The sequence below is a fragment of the Mus musculus genome, chromosome 15, assembly GCF_000001635.26.
Source record: "Mus musculus strain C57BL/6J chromosome 15, GRCm38.p6 C57BL/6J".
NCBI lineage: Eukaryota > Metazoa > Chordata > Mammalia > Rodentia > Muridae > Mus > Mus musculus.
Genome location: NC_000081.6, coordinates 72,885,725 through 72,913,231, shown reverse-complemented (window position 1 = coordinate 72,913,231; position 27,507 = coordinate 72,885,725). Strand labels below are relative to the sequence as shown.

The window sequence follows — 27,507 nt, the reverse complement described above, 5'->3', positions numbered from 1 at the left end:
TGCACAGCCACAGCAGTGGTCCTGATGGTGCTAACATGTCCCTTATGTTCCCACGTAGATTTCTTATCTTTTGAAAAATAATATGTTTCAGTATTTTGCCTGTAGGTCTGTGCTGGGTGCTTAAGAAATTGAGGTGTCAGATTCCCTGGGCCTGGAGCTACAGATGGTTGTGGGCCACCATGGAGGTGCTGGGAATTGAACCTGGGCCCTCTGGAAGAGTAGCCAGTGCTCTTAGTCTTTGAGCCATCTCTCCAGCCCCCCTGATTCTTTTCTCTTTTAAGTGTTATTTATATGCATTTCTCTACTGGAAGAGAAACATAAACAAGCGAATGTTGATTCTCACATGGGGTAGTTGAATTAGCATAGGTTATTTTGAGATTTAAAAATTTGGGAAACCAAACCAGAGAATTGTCATTTTGAGGTTAAAGTGGAAATGCCTTGTTTATAAGAATAGGCGGGCATGTTCCAGCCCCTCCCCCAACACTTGTCCTCTAAAAGGCAGTGACTCAAAGGACAAACTAAAGGCAGCGATACTGCACACAGTGGGCTTGTATCCATGCATCAGAACATATCCGAAAAGCATTGTGCCTTCATTGAAGCAGCCAGCAAGGCTCAAGGCTCGAAGCTCCAGGACAGAGCATTGATTTAAACAATTATGAAGAGCAAAAGCCCCTCCCCCCACTGTCATACGGAATCTTTCCTCCTCACAAATTAGCTTCTACACTGAGAGCCCAGGCCCCTGAAGAACTGACTTCATCTCTTTCCTTCTCCCTTTCTCTTCCCCTCAGTTCCCTTCCCCTCTCCCTGCCCCACGCAGAAGCACACACACTTACATATGCCTGTGTGCATGCATGAGTGCATGTGCACACCCCTTTCAGAAAATGTTTACGTTCCTGAAATGCGAGCTCTTCTTTGCCCAGAGGTTCTGCACACACTCAGAGATGCACTTTTCCCATCCTCATTCTCCAGGCTCTGTCTGCTGACGTCTTCGTCATGCTAAGAACCCTAGCCCAGCATCACTCCTGAAGAAAATCCTTCTAGCACCCTTATATTCGGTCAGCCCCTTTCCACGTACTCAATGCCATACATTTTTTATGGCTCGTGTTTAGCAAAGTGCTACTTTTTAATTTATGTGAAATTGCCTTGTCTCTCCCTCTAGACCTGTGCTGTGTAACATAGTTGCCACTGGAAAAATTTACTTAAATTTTAAGTAATTAAAATCCAGTGAAATCAATAATCCCTTAGATGCTTTGGTGCACCGCATACTATGGAAGGTGCTCATGGCCATGTGTAGCTAGCAGCTGCCTTTCTGCACCACACAGAACAGGCCAGTAGGGCAGAGCTCCACAGCACTGGACACCAGGCTGCCAGGAAGAAAGCACAGCCCTTGGAGAAGATACATAAAGCATACAGTACATACCTGTGAGGGAATCAGGGAAGAGGTGACTGTAGCTATGTGGGAGAGGGGGAAGAAGGGACTGTAGCTATGAGCGAGAGGAAGAGAGGCGCCTGTAGTTGTAAGGGAGAGGGGATAGGGAGGCTAACTCAAAGGAGCCATAACCCTAAGTGTAAAAAATAAAGCACCAGTTTCCATGACCTACATGTAGGCAAAGATTCCATAGACAAAGAGTAGCCCTAACCAAACCAAACTGAACGAAACAAAACAAAACAAAACAAAAAAAACCCCTACCCAACCATCCATCCAACCAACCAACCAACCAACCAAATGGAAAACCAATTGATAACAGAATTAAGAAATTCTAGTCTGGGCATAGTGGCACAGACCTTTAATTCCAGCACTCAGGAGGCAGAGGAAGACAGATCTCTGTGAATTCAAGGCCAGCGTGGTCTACAGAGCCATTTCCAGGACAGCCAGGGCTACACAGAGAAACCCTGTCTTTGGGGTTGGGGGAAGACCAGATCATGAAAAGGCAGTATTAAAAGAGCAGAGAACTTAAGCAAGCATTGTGAGCAGGTGGCAGGTGACAGTTGACCATGTGTTTAGCATCCCTAAACCCTTGGGTTCAGTTTTCAAAACGAAAAGCATTAAAAGGAAGAGGAGCAGGGAGAAGAGAAGAGAGCTTGGCTCTAAGTCTCCCATCCTTGCCTAAGTGCAGACAGAACATCCCCAGCAGTGCCACTGAGAACAACCCACATGTCCACGAGAAGCAGAAAGGCTGAGCTTCTGACCTGACACAGCAGCATACCACACAGCAAGAGAACATGTGAGCGCTGGCATGGGCCTCAAACACCATGTTGAGATGAAGGAAGGCAGTGGACACTGATTTGAGGCTTCTGCTTCCAGAAGTCTAAATGAATATCTTCATGTGATTTTTAAAGCCAAGAGGACTAAAAAGACAGCAGAGAATAGAGATATATTTAGTTTCATGTAACAAGCAAGACTAATGCTTTGTGGTGGCAGCTATAGTTGTGTATCTTGATAGATAGCTACCAACAGCAACAGGCCTAGAAGGAAGCAGAGAATGCTGGGAATTATTATGCTATGATCTTGTAGGGTACCCTACTATGAACAAAAACCTAGAAGCCCTTCAAGCTGTAACTTAACCTGAGTGCTTGTCTTAATGAGGGTTTCCATTGCTGTGAAGAGACACTACAACCAAGGCAACCCTTATAAAGGAAAACATTGAATTGGGGCTGGCTTACAGTTCCAGAGGTTCAGTCCATTATCATGGTGGGAAGCATAGCAGCTTAGACATGGTGCTGGAGAAGCTGAGAGTTCTACATCTTGATCCAAAGGCTGCCAGGAAGTGGCTCTGTCTTCCACAGGCAGCCAGGATGAGGCTTTCCAAGCCAACCCCAACAGTGACATACTTCTAACAAGGCCATACCTATTCCAACAAGGCCCCACTTCCTACTAGTGCCACTTCCTATGGTCCAAGGATATTCAAGCCACCACTGTTTTCATTACTGTATGCAATTTAGCAGACTTTAATTTTTTTAGGACTGTAAGCATCATTTACCACAAAAATGAGGCTTTCAGGAATGAATCTGTAAAATACCATAAGAGTCTCCCAGAGGTGATTATAATATGTTGCTGGGAAACTATTAAACAAGACAAACTTTTTTATTTTATAGATGTATTTATTATTATACATAAGTACACTGTAGCTGTCTTCAGACACACCAGAAGAGGGCATCAGATCTCATTATGGGTGGCTGTGAGCCACATTGTGGTTGCTGGGATGTGAACTCAAGACCTTTGGTTTTTTGAGACAGGGTTTCTCTGTGTAGCCCTGGCTGTCCTGGAACTCACTTTGTAGACCAGGCTGGCCTCGAACTCAGAAATCTGCCTGCCTCTGTCTCCTGAGTGCTGGGATTAAAGGTGTGCGCCACCACTCCTGGCCCAAGACAAACATCTTAAAGAAATATACCATACTCATAGATAGGAAGACTAAATGGCATAAAATATTCCCATGTTTCCAAAATTCATCTATTGGTTTGAAAGTTTGGATGGAAATTCTACCAGATGACCTTAAAGATTTACCTTGAAGAGTGATTCTGAAATTTCTGTGAAAGAGCAGGGGGTGGGAAATATCCAGCTGGCTCCAAAACAATCGTCAGGTGAGGGCTGGCCCTGCCAGGTCACAAAGGCCACTGCCACAGGCACTGAAAGGCCACTGAGTCTGCCCAAAGCTTTTGGAATGACTCGGTCAGAGGATGAGTAGGAAGTTTTCAAGTAGGCAGCAGAAGGCTGCCTACACCAGGGGGAAGGCTGTCTATCCTGATGGTTCACAAACCGTGCTGAGCATTGTAGTGTCTCCTCGAGCCTTCAGTAACCCTGATGCCAGTTAAGTGACAGTGGGAGGAGGGCTGACATTTCTAAGATCCTAGGTAACATCAGCACAGAGGAAGGCAGAGCAGCCCTGCATGCACCCCAGGCAGTAACTGCAAGGGTGTGGCTCACTAGGTAGATGTAAGGGCCATGAGAAATGAAGGAGGAGCGTGGGAAGATCACATGGCCTCAGGGTAGGGCCATAGCCTACTTTGTATACTGACCATGGCAGTGAGAAGTTCTGACTCAAGCTGTAGTAAAGAGAGGCAAAGCCACTGTGCACCAGCAGTGTGGCCATGATGCCCATGCGGAAGGCAGCAAGGAGGGGAAGCTGTAGCTGGGAGGCCAACGATGGCAGAAACAGGAAAGATGAGGGGGGTTAGAGCTTGGGTGAGAGTAGAGAAGGTGGTCGTGGGGAGGTAAGAACAGCACTGGAAATGCTTGGGCAGTCTGGACCCTGAGCTAGCAGTACAGGGTCCGTACTCCACCAGACACCAACTCTTCCTGTTTGGACGGAAGCACCTATCATCATTCCTTCCACTGAACAGCCACCCCCACCCGGCAGTTGTCTCTTGGTGAGTCACCACAGCTTGACTGGAGAGAGCAATGATGAGCACAGGAGATCGATCGATGGTCCACAGAGAGGCTCTCGTTGCCTGCAGTGCAGTCACCTGTTGCTGATGAATGACAAACACCCCAGTCTCCATCCCAGGGGCTTAGAAAGTTATTTTCCAACCGGAATTTAAACCAAAGAACAAAGTCAACCTTCCCACATGCTGGCCGAACAGGGGGCCTAGTAATGTACGTACTTCATAGGTTATTAAACAGACCTCTGGGGCAAATGTGGTGGGTGGCACGAAGCTGTCTACATCAGCAGAGATGCTCTCCTACGAGCCCCAGGGAGGCAGGGACAGGCTGACCTTTCCCATGGCTACGCTGCGGCGCTGTGAAATGACTGTCTGTGAGTCAGAAGGCAGGTAGGTGGCAGGGCTAAATATAACGATGGGCAGGCAGTCCAGCACATTAGCTTTGTTCCTTTGGAGCAAAAGCAGACAGCCCACTGAATACAAAACAAAAGCAACACTCAATGGCCAACACAACCCAAAAGCAATCATAGGTCAGGATTAAAATCTAAGATACCCCCCCCCCCCGTTTCAGTTCAAATATGGAAAAAAAAAAGTTGGCAGAAGAGAATAAACATCTGTTCAAAGTCACCAGTGAACCACTCAAGGCCTAGATGGGATGGTCAGACTGTGAAGAGGCTAGGGCTGCAGGCCCAGAGTCTCTCGTCCCTGGAGGCCTTCTATAAGGGGCTAAGGGGGCAGAGAAGAGAAGGCACCAAGGAAGTTAACACTGGCTGGGGAGAAGGCAGCAGCCCACCCTGTTTGTATAAAACACAAGGCAGAGAAAGGGGCAACAAGTATGAAAGCAGCAATGAGGTTGCCATGGGGACCCAGCTAGGGAATGGGCAACTTAGGAGTCAGAGCTCCCCTGTCTCCCCAAAGGACCAAAAGCCCACAGGACCGGGAACTGGGTAGAGGTTGTGTCTGGTCCCTGAAGGCAGATGGCCGATGAGAACATCTTCACAAAGGCAGCGTGGGTCAAGGTAGAAAAGTTCTCATGGAGCCCTGGGTGTGTGGGGGGGAACCCCTGTTTCTGATGACAAAGGGGGACAGCAGGGCTTTTCAAAGGAGACCAAGGAATAGCTCTCGAGGCTGAGGGGGCAAGGGCTGAGTGAGGAAGGGACACCCAGGTAGGCGGCAGGTAGGCAGAACCTGGGAATTCAGAGACAAGGATCCTGGACTTGCCCTCTCAAGCACAGTAGGGCGACATGCATTCAGACAGATTCTCAGGGGGCTTGTGCTGGCACAGGGGCATGTCGACAGCAGGACCGGTGTGATCTCCTGGTCACAAATGAAGACCCTGTGAGAACAGGCAGGAAGTAACTGAATTGCATGCCAGGCGAGTGTGTTGGGCACTGTTAAATATTCTCTCCGTCCTTATGTTTTCTAAACCAAGGAAAAGCCAAGTTTCAACAAAATCTCAGGCTTTCTTTTAAAAAAAAATCAAAACCAAAACACATGTTTGTGGTAATACTGAGGCATCTAGGAATTCCAAAGACAGAAAGAGATATACCCCTGTGTTAAGACTGCAAGCAAGCTGCCTTCAGCTTCCGGGTGCTTTGGGATGAGTCACACCACTCTTTAAAAAAATAAGACTGAGAACTCCAAAAATCCATATTTATTCTCACAAGAGAACAGCAGACCAGGGCAGGGATGCTGAACAGCTCTTCCGATCTCAGAGGACAGCGTTAGGGGAGCGGGCAGGTCATGGGAGAGAACACAGCCGACTGCAGAGCAGCGGCCCACTGATAAAAGTAATCCCAGGCCACAGTGGCAACCCCTGCTTTAGCTGTCAGCAAACTGTGAAGCGGTACACCGTCAGATGTGATTCACACATAGCCCTGGACTCTGGATGAACAACCGTGTTGATGCCTCTGCCCTTAGCAGCCTGCTCCCAGGGTGTTCATCAGAAAGGTGGCAAGAAGCGTACCCACCCGTGGGAAGCAGAGCGGGATCTCATCAGAGCTTAGCAAGCCACTGGTGTCTCTGCTGAACCCCAGGCTGCGAGCATAGGGCCATTCAGTGACAGTACACAGGGAAAAGGAGGAAGAGCAAGCTTACCTGTGGCCACATCTACCACTCTGCACTAGTGGCCTCCCCAGAGAACTCTGCATGTCTCACTCCAGGGCAGCTACAAACTACCTTCCTTCTATGGTTTTGTTGTAGCATCAAGAAAAATCATCACTTTTTTGATTGACATCTTATTCCATAAGAAATGATTTAATAGCAGCTTGATATGTAATCATATATATGTGTGTGTGTTTGTGGGTATACACACACACATATATATATATATATAAAGCCTGGAACTAATCTATCCTCTTCTATGGAAAGAAGGTTACTTAACCACCTATATCAGTAGCTACTGTACCCCAAGCTACAACTTTTCTGGGAACCCCAGAGCACTCTATGTGTTCAGGCAGACAATGGGAAGCCTCCAGACACTGGAAAGGGCAGAAGGCCTTAGGTCTGGTGCCATCACTGTGTGCACCTGTGGAGGGAGAGAAGTGTCCGGATGAGGCTGTCCATGGAGGCTGGGGACCGTGCTGCTCCAATTCCACTGTCACCATAGACATATTTTTACTTTCCTAAACACACTGCGGAGTTTCTGAATGAACAAACATGCTTTCTCTACGGAAATTAAGGATGAGTGTTGGCTCATCGTTTTAGCCAACTGCTTCTACTGCTCTGGTTTTCTTGAGCATATTTTATGATAACCAGATGGGCTCTTTTGGCATCCATGGATTTTATGAATACATGAGAAGGCATCTTTGAAAAATATTCTACCTGGAACAGCCTACGCTGACAGACTCCCACGAGACACCCTTTGCTTTCTTTTACCTTTGCAAGTGTATTTTATTTTAGTTACATTCTATTCAAGTTTATTTTAGGTATCTGTTACCATACACACACACACACACACACACACACACACACACACACACATACACACAATCTCCTTGTTCGTTCATATCTTTTTCTTTCTTTCTAGAAGCACGTTAAAAAAAAAAAAACATAGCCTGTCACTAGGGTTGGTTGCTAAGCCATTTGTAAGCCCTAACCATAGGTTTGGTAGTGTTTTGATATATATATATATATATATAGTTTGGACCTCTGGGGATGCTGGTGAGCTCAGGATGTTGCTTTTGTGTCAGGGTGGCCGGTGGTTCCAAGTTTGTGTTTTAGCTATGTGTTGATGGGCCGTGTAATACTGAAGAAGTCACCTCATTGGAACCTTGGCTCTCTCATGCGTACAATCACTATGGCAATGCCCACTTTACAGGGAGTGTGGAACGAGTTGGATGCCCCCATGCACTTGTGCCTGCTGCATGACCAGTTATCAGATCTGCCAGGGTTCATCAGAGAGGAGGGGCTGCTGCTGGGTACAATAGGAACTGGCTCACATAGTTGTGGAGGGCGGAAAGCCCTGCAACAGGTTGCCCATGAGCTGGAGACTCTGGAGGAACATGGATCAGTCTGAGGCAGAAGGGCTGAAAACCTTGGAAGACACGGAGGGCAAATTCTGGAGTCCAAAGATTGGAGAAGTGCAGGAGAGTCTCTCTAGGGTCGAGTCTGTACCACCCATGGTTCTGATGCTTGGATGATGTTCACTCATGTTGAGAGCTGTCCTTTTCCTCCTGGTTCCCCAATTTTCAGGCCAGCTCCTCTGCAGCCGGGCACACGCACCTTGCCAGTTCTTGAATATGCCTTTGTAGGCTGGCTCTGCTGGTGTGGCCAGAGCAGCTGCTTTCTCTTCATGGCTAGCGCTGCTTTCAGCTGTCATTTCCCAGTTGTCATGATGATTGTGATATTGTGGATGAATTCAAGAGAAGTATTATTTCAGAATTACATCCTGAAATTGCCCACAGCCTTTCTCCTAATGGAAAGATTGAACACTATAAACGGTAGCTGTGAAGTTCACGCTACAAGCTCATTTTTATTTGCAACTCTAACCATTCTTGCATGCACTCCATCCACATAGTATCTCTACGCTCCTTGGTCCTGGTAGGCTGCCTCCATCTGTTTGTGACTTTTTGCCCTTGTCTTCCTATTAATTGTCAGACAAATCCGTTCTGCGTATCCTATTTGTGATTGCCTGTGTTGGCATAAGCACAGGTGGGATGCTCCATGCCATTGTCTGTTCTTCCCCAGCTCCCCAGTGGGAGAGAGTTCCTTCCCAGTATCTCCTGTGACATCTTTCCCCAGCTTGTCTCTTTTGCTTCTGCAGCTGCCCTGTGCCACTTCCAGCTTTGCTCTCGCTCAAGCTTCTGCCCCAGCCGCAGCTGGAAACGCCCCTGCCCATGGATGCTGCTGCCTTACTTCTCTGCCTTCCACTGGGTTAGAAAGCACAGCCGTTCAGCCTGTGAAGAGGCCACAAGCTTTAAGATGATTGCTTTTTGAGGTTTCTAGGCAAATTGTGTGTGTTTGTATATGTGTGTGTGTGTGTGTGTGTGTGTGTGTGTGTGTGTACGCATGTATGTATGAGTATGCAAAGTATACATGTTCCAAAGTTTTCCAGCACCAAGGCATTGCAGATCGGTATTTTCCCTCTTTTCCAGTACCCGGTATTCCTTGATTTGGTCCCTCATGCTCAGCCTCTGCGCTGGGTAGCACATAGTAGGAACAGATCTCAGGCCATAGAAAGTGCTGGGAGTCAGAGGGAAAGATTGTTTTCAGTTAGTGTACCAAGGAGGCACTATGGAAGGCTTAGACTTGGAGGATGTTGGAGGATCAGTGATGGTTGTCACAGAGTGAAAAGCTGGGGCCAAGATGGGACATGGCAAGCAGAATGGTAGACTCTTCTCATCCCTTTGCAGTGGCTGGTCTCATTGGCAGCTGGTCTCCAGCCTTTGGTCGGGCCTTTACCGAGGGCATCGTTCCTTGAGAGCCCCATTGGAACTTGTGGGTCGTTGTTCTCCATGCAAGTCCACTTTCCCCACACTCGTCCCCAGAAGGAAGCTGCCTGCCGAGGGGTGGTGTTGTCAGTGTAAATGAACACCCTTCCACCTTGTAATTAGACCAGGGAGTAGAGACTACCATGTCCCTTCCTGCTACTTCTTGGACAAACAAACCAAACCCTGCCTCACAAAACAGACAATTGTGTTTGACTTGGGATTTGTGTCTTCCTTTCTAGATGGAATCAGCGTGAGCGGCTTTCCCCTGTCCAGTCCTTTCCGCCAGGTGGTGCGGCCCCGAGTGGAGAGCAGACCCACAAACCCTTCTGAGGGCAGCAAGACGGGGGACCTTGGCCACGTCAAGGTTAGTCCATCCGTGGAGTTTCTGTTAGAGCGCTTTCCGACTCAGCATTTGGAGTACTTTTCTGAAGGAGATTGGTGGCTTGTGACTCAAAGTGGTTTCTCATAGTTTCACGTCTTGTGGAATTTCTCGGGACAGCAATCCTGAGGGTACTCATGTGCCGTGTACTTGGGGGATGCAAGCTCTGATTTTGCTGTGACATAGAGACTGGGAAGGCAGGCATGCCATTGAGGATGGCAAGCAGAGGAGGTGATTTTCCCCTTGTCTCTTTCCTTTGAGAAGTGTATTCATTGCCCAATCCTCAGTTCGGATATTCACCTCATAGCATTTTTCCTAATCATTTGGCAACTCTTGCAGGTGCTGGTTTGTAAGCCCACAGTTCCTGGAGCTCTCTGTACAAAGCTGGGATGCTCAGGACACGAGGGCCAACAGGAGCAGAGCTTGCTGCTTGCAAGGAGGGTGTGTGAGTAGTAGCTCCAGGCACCACTAGTCCAGACCCTGCAGAGGTTTCCCCTGCTCCGAAGTGTACAGTGGGGTGCTGCAGGACTCTGAGCAGCGACTGAGGTGCAGGCGTAGAGTTTAAGTGAGTGTGCTTATGGCCACCCTGTGGGCGTGCTGTTTGCTATCTCCACATCAAAATGTGAGCGAGCACTGGCTGGGGGGGCCACCAGAGGAGCTCGACCCAAGGCCCAAGTTGGGTGGGAAGAGCTGCCCTGTGAGCTGCCCTGAGTAACCTTGGTGCGGTACGGAGAGGGGTCTGTGTTCTGTGGGGTAGTGGGCTCCTCTGAGGAATGGGGAAGGCTATGCCAGTGGCTTGAGGCCCGCCTGTGGGCATCTGAACAGGAATGCTGTGACTTTATCTGAATTGTGTGAAACCCATAAAATCGTCACTGGTATTGTCGTGGGTGATAGGACTGCCAAGCACTTTCCTGAACCAGGTACATTGTGTTTCCCTGAAGGATATAGGTGGCTGGCAAGAACTGTGTCCATACTCAGGACCATTTATCTGCATGTGGTGGGAGGACTCGATGACTGAAGATGGATGCTGTGTTTGGTGCGGGGACATTGGTGACAATGTCTACAGGGCTGAGGCTGCAGCTCAGTGGCTGAGTGCTTAGCCAGCATGCTTGAGGCCCCGGACATGTGTCCCTAGCACACAAATTACATAAGCCAGGCCTGTCTGCCTCTCAGAGTCTCATCTGAAAGACTGGCCATTGTGGGCTTGCGGACAGGCTTGGGGAAGAAAGAGTAAGGCTCCTGGGCTTCATTTTCACACCTAAAGAAAATGGATATTAGGGAAGATGAGTGGGTGGCCGGCTGCTAGCCCAGGAACTGCTCTGAAGGAACTAGGGCCATGAGCTTTGCCCTTGCTAGACACTTGCCTGGTGTCTCGTTAGGCTCAGATTGATTCTGGCTTTTACTGTCTAGCCCTACTTTTCCAGCTATCATTGGGGGGCCAGTAACTACCCTTTGAATCACATGTGATCTGCAATGGTCCCGTATGATCAACACACGACAAGGGCTCTGCTGAGAGCCGGTTGAGAGGGCACCAGCTCATGGTACTGGCTGAATACTGTGGACCCAGGTTGGGCTGTGTAGGGTGCTACTACAGCTGCCTATAGCCTTGCCTGCTGGAAGCACAGCTGGATCAGACAGAGACACAGGACAATGGTGTAGCCATTGGAGAGCCAGAGCCCTTCCCATGCTCTGCCTCTTAGTACTTAAATAGGCCTCCTTTCCACTTCACACCTGCATGTGGCTTGCTGGAAGAAATGCTGAAATCTTGACAAAGCCAAAGGTTGCCAGGGGGCACTAAGCCTCCTGCCCTTTGCACACTGGCTTTGGAGAGCACTTGCCCTCCTTGTCAGTATACTGTCTCTTGGGACTGCAGCTGGCAGGCAGGGTAGCCACAGTTGCGTCCGTGGCACCTTACAGTGTAGCTAGAGACTGGACTTCAACTTCAAGAACTTAGGGGAAAAATTGGACATTAAACTCAAAGTAAGCAAAAAGGAAATGATAAAAAACAAACAAACAAACAAACAAAAAACAGCAGAAATCAATGAACTAAGAAACAAACAAAATCCCTGAAGTAGACAAAGTAACCAGAAGCTTGTTCTTTGAGAAAGTCGGTGAACTGTATCGACTTCCAGCCAGATTGATTAAGGAGTAATTATGTAAATTGCCAGTGCCGGACCAAGCTAGGGAGCTTCTGCTCAGGCTCTGCGGAGATGATGAGGGAGGTTCGTTACAAGGCACCGTATGCAGAGGACGGGGTAGGTCAGCAGGTAGCTTTGTATCCATCACGGAGAGGGTTCCGTTAAAACCTTTCACAGAGAAACTCCTTAAGGAAGAAATAATAGGAAATCCTCGTAAACTCCTTTAGAAAACTGTGAAAGGTGGAATCCGGCCAGTAGGATGCTGAGGGCTAAAGATGCTTGCCATACGTGCCCAAGGACCCCGGTTCAATGCCTGGCACCCACGTGGAGGTGGAGGGAGAGAAATGACCCTTAAAGATTATCCTCTGACCTTCATGTGTATCCTGTGGCGTGTGTCCTCTCCCAGCTATCACACGCACACAGTAATGATGATGATGAATAATAAAATGATGATAATGATATAATGATGATAATGGAAAGAAAAATGAGAAGAAGTAAGAGAAACAGATTTTGAAGAAAACCCACACAAAGCAACACAGTTGCAGACTGTTTTCATCCCCCCTCCCCTCAGCTTTAACACGGCTAAAGCAGGAGTTTAGCCTATGCTACCTCATGGACTATATACAGCATCAATTGAGCGGGGCTCATCGATGGAAGGCAAGGTTGGTTTAACATCAGAAAACCCACAGTTGTAGCTCTCCATGTTGATATAAACTAGGAAAGGAAAATGAAGTAAATAGCTTCATCTGATGCCACGTGCAGCATTTAATAAAGTCTGGCGTCTATTTCCGGAGTGCTCTCTGCCACCGTGAAATAGAGAAGAGCTTCCGCTGTCTGACTAGCTGCTCTCCCATGCTTCTCAGGGGAGGTCTTGACCTGGGCTCTGTGGAATCTCTGTGACATTGAAGCAACACCACACAGAGATACTGGCTGTGACATAAGCTGCTAGGTCTTTCTTACAGCTTGTACATGCTTTTGCACTTAATAATTATAGTTAAAAATGGCTGTACTGGAGGAATCTGCAAAGAATTTAAGTTAAGCAAACAGCATGTTCTTCCTTCTCTTCCCCTTCCCCCACTCCTCTTTTTCTTTCTTATGTGTGTACCTGCTGTCCTGCATCTGGAGAAGCCAGAGGACAACATATAAAAGAGCTTTAATGAAAGTTATTTACATGTGAGTGTGTGTGTCTGTCACTGTGTGTCTGTGTGCATGTGCCAATGCATGCGAGCCAGTGGTGGGAGAAGAACATGCAGAGCTGCCTCTCCCCGTCTATTGTGGGTTCCGGGGATTGAACTCAGATCTGGAGCTTCTGCAGCAAGTGTTGCATCTTAATGTAGGGCCTCTTCCTGCCAAGTTGGCAGAGAATGGGTGCGGGAGAGGAATGCTCAGTGGAGTAGGCAGCCCCTGAGCAGGAGGCATCGGAAGAGAAGGCTTCTTTCAGCAAAGGCTACTGGACCAGGTTGCAGTGATGGTTGGGACTCACCAGGCAGCGTGGTGATATGGACATTGACATGGCCTGGAGGAGACCACCATGAAAATAGCAGTGAAATTGCCACAGTCACCTGCTCCCAGGCCAGATCTGCCTTTCTGACCAAGACTCGGTGGCCCAGGTGCCATGGGTGACTGACCAGAATCAGTCCGGTAATTACATAGCAGAGCCAAGATGGCTTCCAAACATCCAGTTCCAAGCTCAGGACCCAAGCCTTCCAGAATGCTGGCAGCTCAGGGAGGACAGTCACTTGAGCCTGCTGAGTCCAGAGAGCAGTGGGGCAGAGAGGCTCTGATGCCTACCAGGGACCTTTCCGTTCCCCAGGGCTGCAGTTGCGCATCATTCAGGGGAAATTAGGACACATCTTCACGAGGTGAAGTTAATGGCCAGGGTCAGGCAGCCTCTAAGTAGACGTTAAATCCAGCCCAGGTGCTTCTGACTCCAAGGCTTGTGCATAAGCCATCTCTACCACACCGCAGTGTCACCGCCGGCACAATTCCTGTGCCTCTGAATTTATTACAGGATCCAGAACACCCTCTATTGATTCAAGCTATAGTGATGAAATAGTCATGTCTAAGCCTTTTGGCCTATCTGACCTCAGTTTCCACCCTGTGAAAGGCAGATAATAAGGCTTCCTTCCAGCCCTTGTAGGGAGGGAAGTGTCTGCTATTAGTCCTGGTAGATAAGAAAAGCTCACAAAATGGCAAATCCAATTCAGCTCCAAATTATTTCTAATCTGTCCCAGTGATAGTTACAGAGACAGGGCATTTTCCCTGCAACATTTAAGCATAAAAGCTTCACAGAAATCCTTTAATCTGCTCAACAATTTTAAAACTTAATAAGAAATTTAGAATGGAGAGCTGGGGAGAGAGGCTGTTGTCTGTGGAATGCTAAAACAAGTGCTAAATGAGGCCAAAGGAACATTCCTCCAGATCTAAGTAGTGTGAAGCCAAGACCTTTTGTGACCATGGCTGTTGTGTCAAACCTTCTGCAGGTGTGTGTGTGTGTGTGTGTGTGCGCGCGCCTGTGTGTACATGACATGGGTGTTGGTCTTATGGTGCCTTCTACTTTGTAGTTTTGTTTTACTTTGAATTATGCATATGTATATATGTCTGTTTATAGGTATGTGCACACAAATTCAGGTTTTCTTGGAGGCCAGAGGTATTGGGTCTCCTAGAGATGGACTTACAGGTACTTGTGAACTGCCTGGTGTGGGTGCTGGAAGCTGAACTCAAGTCTTCTAGAATAGTAATAAGGACTTTCACGTGCCAAGCGATCTCTGCAGCCCCATCCCTATTCTTTGAAACAGGGTCTTTCTTTGGCCTGGAATGTCACGGTAGTTGGCCCATGAGCTTCCAGGGATCCTTGTGTCTTCTCGTCCCATCTCTGCATTGGTAGGGTTACCCGTGTACGTCACCAGGACGGGATTTCTGCATGGAGCCTAAGCTTGGATTCTCGTGCTTGCATGGCCGGTGCTTTACGTACTGAGCCATCTCTCTAGCCCTCTTGCAGCTTTGATCCAATTCACGTGCTTGATCAGTACATGCTCAGTTCTAATGCTGGGAGCAGAGCCACTCACAGTGTCTGAGAGTCACATTCTGGCCAGAGACTAACACTGAACAAGTAAATGCTGGTTGTGATGTCTGCTGAGGATAGACACAGACAGAGACAGGGGTGACTTCCATCTCTGGTTTGGAGAGAAGGTCTGCAGAGTTCATTGCAGCCCTGGTGAGAGAGGGACAGGTGTACCCAGCCTGTCCCACTCTGGGTCATTGATGGGCCACTGGAGTCATATCATTATTTGGATACTAACTGAAGCTGCCAACATTTGAAGTATTCTTTTTGCCAGTTATTTTTCCCCCCAGGTGATTGCAAGTTAATTAAAGATAGAGGTGAGACTTACTGATGTCTGCATTTCCTCCTTTGCAAGGGGCAGGCACATGCAGTATATAGACTCTTAGTGTGGAACCAGCGAGACAGAAAGGCACTGAAATGGCTTCTAGAGCCACACCCCACCCTTGGCGGTGCTTGTTGAAACAGTGTTAGCCTGCCCCACAATCACATGGAGGGCCACCCTCACCTTCTCACCTGGAGGGCTGGAAATGTGTACTTCTGGGGGCACTCCTGAGTGATGCAGCTGAGGTGGAGACCTTAACTTGTCTCCCCCTTTAGTCTTTATTAGTAAGTAGGACTAGCCTTTGGCATCTTGTTTTGGTTTTTAAGACAAGGGTTTTCTGTTTAGCCCTGACTGTCCTCAAACTTGCTCTGTAGACCAGGCTGGACTCAAAGAACTCACAGAGATCCATCTGCCTTTGCCTCCCAAGTGCTAGGATTAAGGTATGCACCACCACCGATGACTTACCTACAGCATTCTTAAGAGGGTTTGAAACCTTCCTGGTGTACCTCAGCGACAGGCATGTGATAAAAACAGGAGTTCATTTTGAGATATACTTCTATGACAGACTTATATATAGTACCCGGAATCCCAAAAAGGAGTTTTCATAATTCTTTGTCATAAAACCCTGACATAAGCACATAATTAAAACCAAGTCTAGGCATTAAAAGGCTGATCTGGGGGCTGATCTTAAAACCTTTGCATAGAGATACGGAATCCTGCCTGCTCCAGCCCAGGATGTGCCCATAGTTAGGATTAATGGCTGTACAGCAACAGAAACCATCCATTGTTTGAATTCATGACCCTGTGCTGCAAAGGGCTACACTGTTCATCTGCAGGGTCTCCAGGGACACTGGGTGTTTCTCAGAGCCAAGCAGGTCTCATGGGACTATTATTGTGAGCTGGCTTCTGCCATCACACTCAGCATGATTGATCTGCAGACAGCAGGGAAGAGCCAGGCAGGAGAAGAAAACGTGTACTTTTATTGCATTCTTGCCAAAGAAGGAAATTGAGTTAAGTCTGCCATTTGGAATGACTGACAGTAAGCAATATGTTTGCCTGGGTAAGGACATTAGGTGACATGACTAGTCCCTAAAAATCCAAAGCACTTTAGAGACTACGCCAAAACAAAATAATTCTTACCCTGCTTCCCAAGTATCTACAGTTTATCAAAAAGGACAAAACAAGAGAGGAAAATTGGTGTTTATTTGATGTCATGCAGACCTGCAGTGACCCTTACTGTTGACCAGCTTTGTCACAATGGACAGGTTCCTTCGAGTAAGTCATGTATGGAATGGGGACGATCCTTCATACCCCAGTAGAGTTCCTGTAGTGAGGTGAGTTCCATGGATCCCAAATACAGAAGAAGGCCTGGTTTTCTTTGGAATGAGTAGGCCCATGGCCACATGTCTATGCGTGCGCTTTCTGTGTGGTCTCCTGGAATTTGGTGAAGCTGTTGGCCATTCCTTCCTCTGTCATACCCTAACCCCCAAAGTCCCTCAGAGGCAGGGGACTGTATTCTCTTATCACTCACATGCTAGGAGAGAGTCTGGTTGTGCGTGTGGCTAGTAAGTAATTGTTAACAGTCAATGCCGGCGGGTGGCTAATGAAGAGGTGGGCAAAATGAAGCAGAGGATGTTGGGAAGGAAGGCTAGTGAATGACAGGGCCTGAGTCTACACAAGGGACAGGTGTCTCTTGGACGTGTTTGGAGCAATTCTGTGGAAATGTTGCAGTAACAGATTTGCTAAGGAAGATAAGATGAGATGACAAGTGGGGATGCTGGACTGTTGTAATGTGGCATGGACACATGTATGTTCATGACTACACCACCTTGTTAGCCCTACCCTACCCTGAGTTCTGCCAACCAAACCTTGAGTAGCCTGGGTTTTCTTCCTTGTTTGCCAAGAAAGACAGGAAGCAGAATTATCAAATGTCCATGTTGGAAGTTTGCAGAAAAGAAGCAAGACAGCAACTATGCAAGTGGCTAATGCATAAACAGTTGGCTGTTGGGAGAAGGCCTTGGCTGACTTCAGGAGGAGTGCTGTAATGTAGAAGGTCATCATTTTACCTTTGTGAACCTTACCTTGCTGATTTGATGAGACTAACCAAAAAATCCAGGAACCCGTACTAGATTTTCTTAGATGTTTCCAGATAGTCCTGTGGGGTTTTTCAATCTAGCTTATTAATAAGATGAATTAAATTTTTAGAATATTAAACCAACCTTGCACTCTGGGGAGAAGTCCTCATCTGGTCATGGTGTAGCATCATGCCTTGGAACACACCTTGTATTTAGGAGGGAATCTGATAAGAGAGACATGGGATTTGAGGGTCCCAGCAGTAGGCTGGCCAGAGTCTAAACAAGCTAGAAAGCTCAGGGAGGGACACCAAGGCTGCGCTTCAGTAGCATCTCGAAGCTGCAATCACTGAGATTATGAAGCGACAAGGATGGCGTCAAGGTTTGCACTCCCCAGTTACTTGGTACGTGTGATGTAGAGTGAAAACAAGCGGTGGCCTGTGTATTCTGCTCAGGCTGTCCAGCCCTGCCTTCCTCGCCTGTCAGGATGCCAGTCCCACAGAGCTCAGTCTGGCTCCGGGACACAAACTCCTTCCTCACCTTAAGTGCATTCCTCTGTGTGTATTCTTCCCTTTAGTTTTTAATGAGTTCATGTAGGGCATGCCTGATACAAACCCTCTACTCGTTAAGTAGCCATTGAAGAGGCACTCCCCTGAGAATTTCTGCTTAAGTTCAAGTTCATGATCTCCTAATTTCCCCCATATCACAGTTCTTAAACATCATCCATCCTGAGTTAGTGAGCTTTGCATAGAGTTCTCTTATGTAGGGTGCGTTTAGTGGTATATCTGATCTTTGATATCATAGTTTTGTGTTGCTAGTCTTGTAAATCTAGAAATAAATATATTTCTAGTACTTTTAGAATCCTAACTCATGCACTGTACAATACAAACTGCTTTTGAAGTCTCTTGAGTTGTCTGGTAATTTATCCATGTGTGTGTGTTTTTATTTTCTGTTGTTGATGTAACTAATGATCTTTTAACTCCGGGTAATGCTAATAATCCTCTTATATTGAAAATGCGTATTCGTATTTTTTAATTGAAAACCCTAATATTTTTTCATGATTTAACTCTGTTGGTATACCACAGCAGAGTCCTTGTCATTTTTGAATGGTTTTTTCGTGGCAGGGCTATAGCTGAGTGTCTGTGGTTCTTTTGATGCTGGGCACTGTGCTCCCCCCATTTTAATCAGTACATGTAGGGTTTGTGATTTCCATTAGATTTACTTCTTCCACACAAAAATTTGAGAAATTTGCATAGAACATAGAATTTTTCTTTGTAAGAATAAATCAAGTGCTCACGTTTTGAAAAATGGCATTGCTTTTCTGACTTCTGAAGAATCAAGTGAAGATGGCTGCACATCCCGACAAGGCATATACATGTAAGGAGAAGTGATTGCTACTTTGCTTTTCAGTACGAAGTTGGTATTCATTTTATCTTTTAAGATTTCTCTTTTTCTAAAACTATATTTATTATACAGCATCTTTAACATATTTACTCCACCTCTTCTGTCTCAATGCCTTTCATATCCTTCCCTTTCTCCCTACTCTCACCTGACATTCTTGTTCCCCCTTTTAAATAACCCACTGAGTTCAATTTGTGCTGGGTATGTGGCTAGCCACTAGAACTTAGGTGATCTACAAGAGGCCATGTTCTTCAAGAAGACAGACTCTCCCTTTCCCAGAAGTCCTCAGTTAGGACTGGGAGTACACTGTCCCCTCTTACCTCCATGCTGAAATGTTCATGGCTTGATCTTGTGCAGGACTTGTGCAGGCAACCTCAGCTGCTATGATGTCACAAATTGTTTCCCTGTCCTGTCCAGAAGAAGGTCCCATCTTCCTAGACCTCAGCTCCCGCTCTTCCCATCCTCTGTTTTGTGATGACCCTGAGTCTTGGAGCAGGGTGGCTTAGTCGTCCCGCCTGTGACTGAGCACGCAGCTGACACCCATCCTCTCCACCTTCACTCACTGTGATTAAGAGGATTATTGAGACAAAATACTTTTGACACTGGAGTTGGCTGTTTCACCAACACTGGGGCCAAGATGGATGTCTTGGATGGGTTGACAAGGCCCTAAGTAAGCCCAGTGGGTTCTCCTTTCACAAGAGAACATCCCTGTGTTGGTCCTTCACCCATAGCAAATGGCTTTGCCCGAGTCATAAATGCTATGATAATTCTCTAGAAAATACTTTCTTATTTCTGCTTTTCAAAGGTATCCTTCTGTAAATTAGAACATTTAGCTCATTGCATCCGCAACCTCTATTTCCTGACTCCAAAGCTTTTTCCAATTCTGAATTCCAGCTCTGCTCCCCAGCTCTTAGCGTCTTTACAGACACACGGATTTTTGTTGACTCAGCATTTTGATCCATTTACAGTCGCTATTGTCATTGCTCAAATTGTCACAGTTTGGCCAGAGGGACCTTGTGTTGAGCTGCCTCCAGGCCCTTTTGTCATGGCTGTTAATCTTCAGAGGCTCAGTGCTCTGACAATAAAAGGAGCTGTTCTCAGCTCCCAACGACCTGAGGTCAGCTTCTTTGTTCAGGATGGGGAACTGAGGCTGGGAACATGGCTGCATTGTGATAGCTAATATAGTTAATCTTGCTGGTCAGGGGCATCATGGTGCAGAGGACCTGGGCTCATCTAATGCCATAGCCTTTACATGTGCCTGCATGGGTTGTCCTCTTCTTCCTATGCCTTCTCTTCCCTGCCACACCTGACCTGTTCATCTGTGAGTGAAGCGTATGACACCTTCCCTCCTTTGTCACTAAGTTCTGGTGTAGGCGCTGTTGTCGTATTTGTGTCCATTTCTGGGGGGTTCTTCACAGAGTGAGGTGCTATCCTGTCCCTCGGTCCCAGGGTATCATTCTTTTTCATATTTTCCCCATTTGATAAACTCAAGGGTGTAATATTGACTTAGTGAGTAGGAGTCACTGTGTAAGAATGTTGCCAGCACCGGAGTGACTCAGTAGAGGTATGACTGTGCTTTTAAATTTAATATCAAGACCTGCCGCCTGACAAAACATATAAATGACAGTGAGATAAAATATTTGAAATGAGAACTGCCCTGGAGAGGTGAAGCTATTGTGTGGCAGTGTGCACAGTGGGCACAGTAGAACGCAAGCAAGGAGGTACGCTTTTCTGCAAAAATTTAAAATAAAATTTATAAAACATCAAATGAGTTTTTTTTAACCTGAGATATTCCTGGAAAATTCCAAAACTTGCTCTCCTCCTTCTTAAAAAACAAAATAAAAAGTGCTCACCGAAACAGACAAGAATGTTAGTAGTGCTTAGCAAGGAGGTATAAATAAGAATGGCCTCTCAAGAGCTCTAGTGATCTAGAGTAGAGGTCCTCAGCCTTCCTCATGCTGACCCTTTGACAGTTCCTCATGTTGTGGTGACCACCAGCCATAGTTATTTTGTTGCTACTTCGTAGCTGTAATTTTGCTACCGTTATGAATCATAACGTAAATATCTGATATGCTGGATATCTGACATATGACCTCTAAAGGGGTCACAACCCACAGGTTGAGAACCACCAGCTTAGACAAAGCAAGGGGACGTGGACTGGGCTGCTGAGCTTCAGGGTTGCTCAGCCCAGCTAGTGCTTTGAGAATATCAGCTACCAGCATTGGCGTGTTTGCAAGCCAACTGGAGATGCAGACTAGAGGGTCCCATTGCAGGCCTCTGGAATCAGGCTCTGCATTTTAATGAGACTAGAATATTCAAGTCTGCGATGATGTATCCTTTGCTCTGTTGCTTTGAGCCCTGCTCATTGTTCTGTGTTGGCATCCCTTCCAGGAAGCCCTCCTCTCAACCCCCTGCCTCTTCTGGCGCAGCAGTATTTTGTCTGCTGTGTTGGCAGCATCTGTCCCCTCTGTCCTTCCCACTGTCACAACCTCCCTTTTGAAGTGCAGTGTCTGACATGCTGAATGTACTCAATAAATATTTGCTGAAGAGAGCGATATCTTGGTCCTAGGGTAGTTCCTGGGTCTGCATAGGAAGAGAAGCAGCCCTTGCCAGTAGGGCCTGCATGTCTCTCAGTGCAGATATGCATTTACCGGAGAGACTGTTAGGACCCTGAGTGCTGCTACCATGAATGTCCCAAGGTGACAATGCAGGCAGCTTGAGTGGAGGCCTGACTGCCCACTGAGCCACTGAGTTTCTACCTTGCTCCTCTGAAGAGGCCTCCAGAAGAAGAGTCGTCCTGACTTGCTAAGTGCTGGGCTTGCACATAGCAGCAGGTAACAGCTAGTTCATCACAGGTATCCTTTGAGCTTCCAGAAAAGACCCCTCTAAGTTCTGAAGACCACTTGCTTTGCTATGTCACTATCCTGCGCAGGATCCTCCTCGTCAGATCTTGGTCTGTTCCTGTGGTTCTGTGTGCCTCCCCCCAACCCATTCTACTCTCTTGAACAATATAGGTACCTTAAAAAGCAACACGAAACTCATTAAATGAATATCCCTAAGGGTTGGATTGTGGCCCAAATGTCAATACATATCTGGCAAAGAGAGGAAATTAAAACTCACATCAGTGTGTCTCATCTGGATCACCTCAGCGGCCTGGCAGAGAAGTCCCGGTGGCAAGGCTGTGTTCGGTGTAAATAGCAGAAAGCCCCGTGGGCTCTAACCAAAGGTCCATCCTGTATGCCTGCTTCATCTGGAAAGTTACTGTGCTTCGAGGGCCTCGGATCACTCATTGCTTAGGGTGGTGGGGGTGGGCTGGGCTATTTCCCTTGAATATCTTCTACAGGATAAAAGAGAATAGTGGAGATGTGTTGGCTTTCAAATGCAGTATCACTTTTGCATCAATGTCAAGGTCAGTTAGGATGATCCATGCAGACCTTACCCCAAACCCATCCCAAGCTGTTCCCAAGTTTTTCTCTCCCCCCCCTGCCTCCTCTCCCCCCCCCCATTGCATCTCTTCTTCCTCCTGACCTTCTCACCCTTCTCCCTCTCTGTCTCCAGTTCTCTGGATCCAGTCTCTCAGTCTTCACCAGCCCCTGAGTCTCCAGGACCATTGCATGTTTGTGTGTAGTGGTAGCCTGCCCTCATCCTAGCTGCTGGACTATGTCTGTCTGGTCCCCACTGAGCCCCTTGTTCCCGCTCTGGTGGATGCTGTGCCATTGGGTGCAGGGGCTCCCCAGAAGTGAGTGGAGGGAGGCCTTGTGCCTCTGGGAAGCTTGGTGTGAAGATGCTGTTTTCTCTTCAGAGTCAAATCTGAATTTTCTAGAGGCATAAGAGAGAACAGCTCTGTCCTGGAAGGCTCGCTGAGCTCCTTTTGCTGGTATATGTTCAGCTGACTCCGGTGGCACACTAGCTTTGCGATGTCGACACACAAAACTACCTATCGCTCCCTATCTGCAGGCAGGTCACTGCTAGGGCCAAGTTTGTGTTCCTGTTTTTTTTTTTTTTTTTTTTTTTTTTTTTGAGACAGGGTTTCTCTGTGTAGCTGTGGCTGTCCTGGAACTCACTTTATAGACCAGGATGGCCTCAAACTCAGAAATCCGCCTGCCTCTGCCTCCCAAGTGCTGGGATTAAAGGCGTGTGCCACCACGCCTGGCTAATGTTCCTGATTTTTAAGCTGAGACCTGCAAGAGTCTGTGCCTTAGCTCTAAGTGTGGAATCTGAATTTATTTTCCTGAGGGAATAACCAAAGCCTCTGTTGGAAAGTCATTTGGAACTCACGTCCACATCTAAAATGTGGTGATTCATGAGTTGTGCATTTAAGAGAGTACGGAGAAACTTCCTAAGCGCATCAGTAACAGAGGTGCCTGCAGAGAGGCACTTGAAGCCTCCCTACCCACTGGAAGATAGGCTCATCGCTGTCAGATTCATGTAGCCATTTCTTGAAAGTCTAGGAGAAATAACCAGTGAATTGTAGCTACTAATTATTATCAGCTAATGTCTTAATTCCTTTTTTTTCCTGCCATAACAAGATACCCCAGGTGAGTATAAAGAGAAGAGGTATTCACTTCACGGTCTTGGAGGCTGATTAGCCAATATTGAGTATCTCTGGGTCATCATCTATTAATCTGATATTGAAGGGACTAAGTGTGATCTCATCAGAACCACACTGATCTCTTTTAGGTAATGCTCCCATAACTGAGCCACGTCTCTGCTAGGTCCCACTGCCCCTCTGTGTATCTTTACTGGGCACTACACACTGCTACCGAATGAGCTACATCCAAACCATAATAGTTTGTATCAGCCACAGCTGTGACAAGCATTTCCATGTAACACATGTCATTTTTAGTGCTTAGAGCAAAATTACTTGGAGTAAGTCTTGCAGGAGCTATAAGTAGCAACTTTGGAGAGTGAAGCAGTTGGGGTAAGTCAGGGGTCGGCAGTGTTGCTTCTGCTTGGTGATGTATTAAGATAGCGGATAACACCAAACAACATGCTAAGCCAAGGCGGTTCCACATGAAAGAGGTTTATTGTGAGGGGGAGACAAAAGAGTGGCAGGGGAGTAGAAGGGAAAGAGAGAAAGAGAGAGAGCAAGGAGGGGGTGTTCTCCTTATTTATATGGAAAATGACATCACACAAGTAAGGGTGGGAGGTGAGCCAACTGGGTTCTGGGATATGGTGGTCGTTGGCTTGGCAACTGGTCTAGAGGTCGCAGGTCACCCTATGAACTCATAGGCTTGGAATGTCCTGGTGCCAATACTGGCCTTTGCCTCAGTCCTTTGTGCCATGGGATGAGGGCCTTGTTGTTGTTGGGTTCCTCCACGCAAGTGTGGTAACACTCTTGGACTAAGTGGTACCTCCTCTGAGTTCCTCTGGTCCTGCTTCCCAGGACCCAGCTGTTCTCCACAGGGTCTTAGAGGTATTTTTGCTCTGGTTTCTAGCCAGAGCTACTGGTATAGCACAGTGATTGGAGGTCAGTTTGTGGTCTTAATTTCCTTCTTCTTACAAACTGTGCAAGGATGTGTGCTTCAGAACTCACTAGAGAATAGGGATATACCCAAGGAAGAGAAGAGATGCACAGACATGGCCTCTGCTCTCAAGGACCAGCATCAGTGGGATGTGACTGAGGCAACTTGGTGGTGTGGAGTGGGGTCAGGAACTGGACGACCTGTATCACTATCTGGGAGAGCAAAGTCAGAGATTCCTGACTTCGTTCTTTTACTTATACATAATCATTTTCTATGATAAAGTTATTCATCTGCCTTGTAATAAATATCTTGTAAGAAAAGTCTAGAAAAATGTAAAGGAGAGAACTCGGGCTGGAGAGGTGGCTGAGCTGGTAAAGTTTTTTTCACAAAAGCTTAGGGATCCGAGTTCAGATCTCTGCCACCCATAAAATAGCCAGGCTGGTGGCAGGCCGGTGACAGCTGCTCTTCTCATGTCCTGGAAGCAAAATAGACAAGGGGAAGTGGCTGAGTCACCCTGAGTGACCTCCAGGCTGTCCCTTAGGCCCCATCTTCTAAAGGTTCCACTACCTTCCAGGAGCACCATCCTGTGGTCCAGGCCTCAGCCCCTAGTAAGTCACTTACGTCTAAATGGTATCTGAAGGAATGCTGGATTCTAGGCTTGCTCCTCCTTTGTGGCCTCTGAGGAGGCCTCCTTGGCTGCCTTTGTATCTCTAGGGAACAACCTGAGATGATGAACAGGGTGTGGGAGGGTCCCAGGATCCCCAGTGTGAAAGCTATTATCTGGCTGTCTGTGAGGGTGGTGGCATGGAGGAGAGGCAGGGTCTTCTGTTGCCCCAGGGGTCCTCTTGATGTCCTTACTGGATGAAGGTGAAAGCTGCAGTCCTCAGGGGATTCCTCAGCGAGGAGTGGGCTTCTTTTCCTGTCCTCTGGAAGCATCACCCAAACAGAGTATGAGCCTTTGTGCTGCAGAAGCACCCAGCAGTGAGCAGCACTAATAAACATTGCTGCTTCAGCTAGAGGAGAGAATGAAGAGGCCTCAGTCCTCCCTCCATGTGGGCTTCTGTTTTCATTAGCTTTTAACATGGTCTTATTGATTCGCTCGAATCCCCAAACAAGAGGACATTTTAAACTGCTGGTGTTAATTTTTAGTCGTGTTAGAAGTAATTATTTGGGTGTCTTGATGACTGCACCGTCAGACAAATGCTTTAGCACCCTGAATTCTCAATCCTTTTGTCAAAAGCTGATGACTTTAAGATTGTTTTCCCCCCACAAGCTTTAATTAAAAACAACAGGGTGATAGAATTGGATTTTTAATGAACTATTCAATCAAAAAGAAAAGTATAATCATTTATATTAGAAATAATATTCCTTGTAATCAGGCATGTTAAATATAAGCCTTATAGCCATTTGGTGACTTTTGGAAAAGTTTTATTATTTCCTCCTTCCCCTCCTCCTCGTCCTCTTCCTTTCTTGTTTTTGAAAACGGCCTTATGTTTTCGCCCAAGCTGGCCTGGGAGTCACTGTGTAGCTCAGATCTCTCTTGGGCTTGTGGTTCCCCCTGCCTCAGCCTCCCAAGTGCTGGAATTATAGATCTGAACCACTATGCCTAGCTTAGGGTTTTGTTTCTTTTTTAATTTTTTAATTGCGTATGTATGCATGTGGCTGCTTGCATGTGTGTACATACATGTGCAAGTCATGGTATAATTGTAGAAATCAGAGGACAGTTTGTAGGAGTTTGTTCTCTCCTACTGTGTGAGTCTTGGGCATTGAACTCAGGTCCTGAGACTTGGTGGCAAGCACCTCTACCCTCGGTGCTCTCTTGCTGGTCAGCTTTTACCCAGTGAGGTTTCTCACTAGCTTCCCCCAAGTGACTCTGTCTGTTTTCATCATGAACTCAACATCTCTTCATGACAAGAAAAGCCTCTTAATGTATTTAATTAATTTAAATACTTAATCTTAGTTATTTAATATTTACATGTGTAACTCAAGACAATCAAGGCCATATATGACAAACCTACAGCTAATATACTGCCCAGAAAGAAGGGGAAAGCTTTTTCTTTAGCAACTGGAATGTGAGGAAGGTAGTGGCTTTTGTTACTTACTTCTCTTTAACAGAGTGCTAAGCGAGAGGAGGAGAGAAAAGTTGTCAAAGCTGGGAACGGCAAAGGTAAATCTTTCCTGCAGGTGGTAAGATCTTACACAGTGAGCATTCCAAAGACAATAAAAAGTTAGTAGCCTTTCTGTATACTAATAGAAAAAATGCCTGAGAAAGAAATTAGTGAATCAATCTCATTTATAATAATGACAAGAGTGCCCTTGTAAATTTAACCAGGGAAGTTTGTCACCTCTACATTTAAAACTGTAAAACATCAATGGAAGAAATGGGGGTGGGAACACCCAACAGAGAGCTAGCCCATGTTCATGGATTGGAGAAGTGGAAATTAGTAAAATCACCTCATTATCCAAGCGTGCTACAGATTTAGTCAATCACTATTAAAATAACAATGGCTATATCCACAGAAACTGGCAAAATATGTATAGAATCAACAAAGATCCCAAACAGCCAAAGCTTAAGTAAGAAGAATAAAGCTGGAGGCGTCACTCTGCTTTTCTTCAAATTACAGTAAGATACAGTGTTAAGAACGGTGTGGTGTAGCCTAAAAACAGGCACATAGACCAGCAGAACAGAATAGGAAGCCTAGAAATTCATCCACAGTTTTACAACCAGTTGACTTCAGACATCCAGTCACTGTTTTTCTTCTTTTAGAAAAAAATGTTGTCAGAGCCGAAAAAAAGATTCAGCAGTTAACAACAGCCCTGGCTGTTCTTCCAAAAGACCTGGGTTCCTTCCCAGAACCCACATGGTGGCTCACAGTGGTCTGTAACTCCAGTTGCAGGATTAGATACCAGATACCCTCCTCTGGCCTCCACAGCACTGACACGTGGTACACAGGCATACATGCAAACAAAACACCCTTACACATAAAATAAAATTAATAAATCCTAAAAGAGAATGGAATCCACTTATCTGTAGGACAGTGATGAAATCTTAAACAGTTGTGGTGTAGAGTGCATCTGCCTGTCTGTACCGCTATTTCACCCGACTGGCTGACCACTGAGCTCCTGGAATCAGCTTGCCTTTGCCCCCCAGCACGGACATTACAGCCACATGCCACCGCACTCTGTCTGCTTTTGTTTTGGATGCTGGTGATCACACCCAAGTCCTCATTGGTGTATAAGCAAGCACTCCACCCACCAAGTCACCTGATAATTAACAAACCAAAGAGAATATTATTGGATGGAACCAGAAGTTCTTTATGTTGGTTCTGTGAGGTGGTTAAGTTAAATGCAAGGA

At 46.7% G+C, this 27,507-nt stretch overlaps 1 protein-coding gene across 6 annotated transcripts in view; it reads left to right on the top strand.

Annotated features, from left to right (window-relative positions):
• The window catches only part of Trappc9 (trafficking protein particle complex 9), a 471,619-nt gene that overhangs the window by 148,007 nt on the left and 296,105 nt on the right, over window positions 1-27,507 (top strand). For all 6 annotated transcript variants that reach the window (XR_001781576.1, XM_006521527.4, NM_180662.2 and 3 more), the window contains one exon: window positions 9,551-9,675. Coding sequence is in view for 5 of the 6 variants with exons in the window: in XM_006521527.4 (XP_006521590.1) it covers window positions 9,551-9,675 (125 nt within the window). In the remaining variant the exon portion in view is untranslated. The remainder of the gene's footprint in view (window positions 1-9,550; window positions 9,676-27,507) is intronic.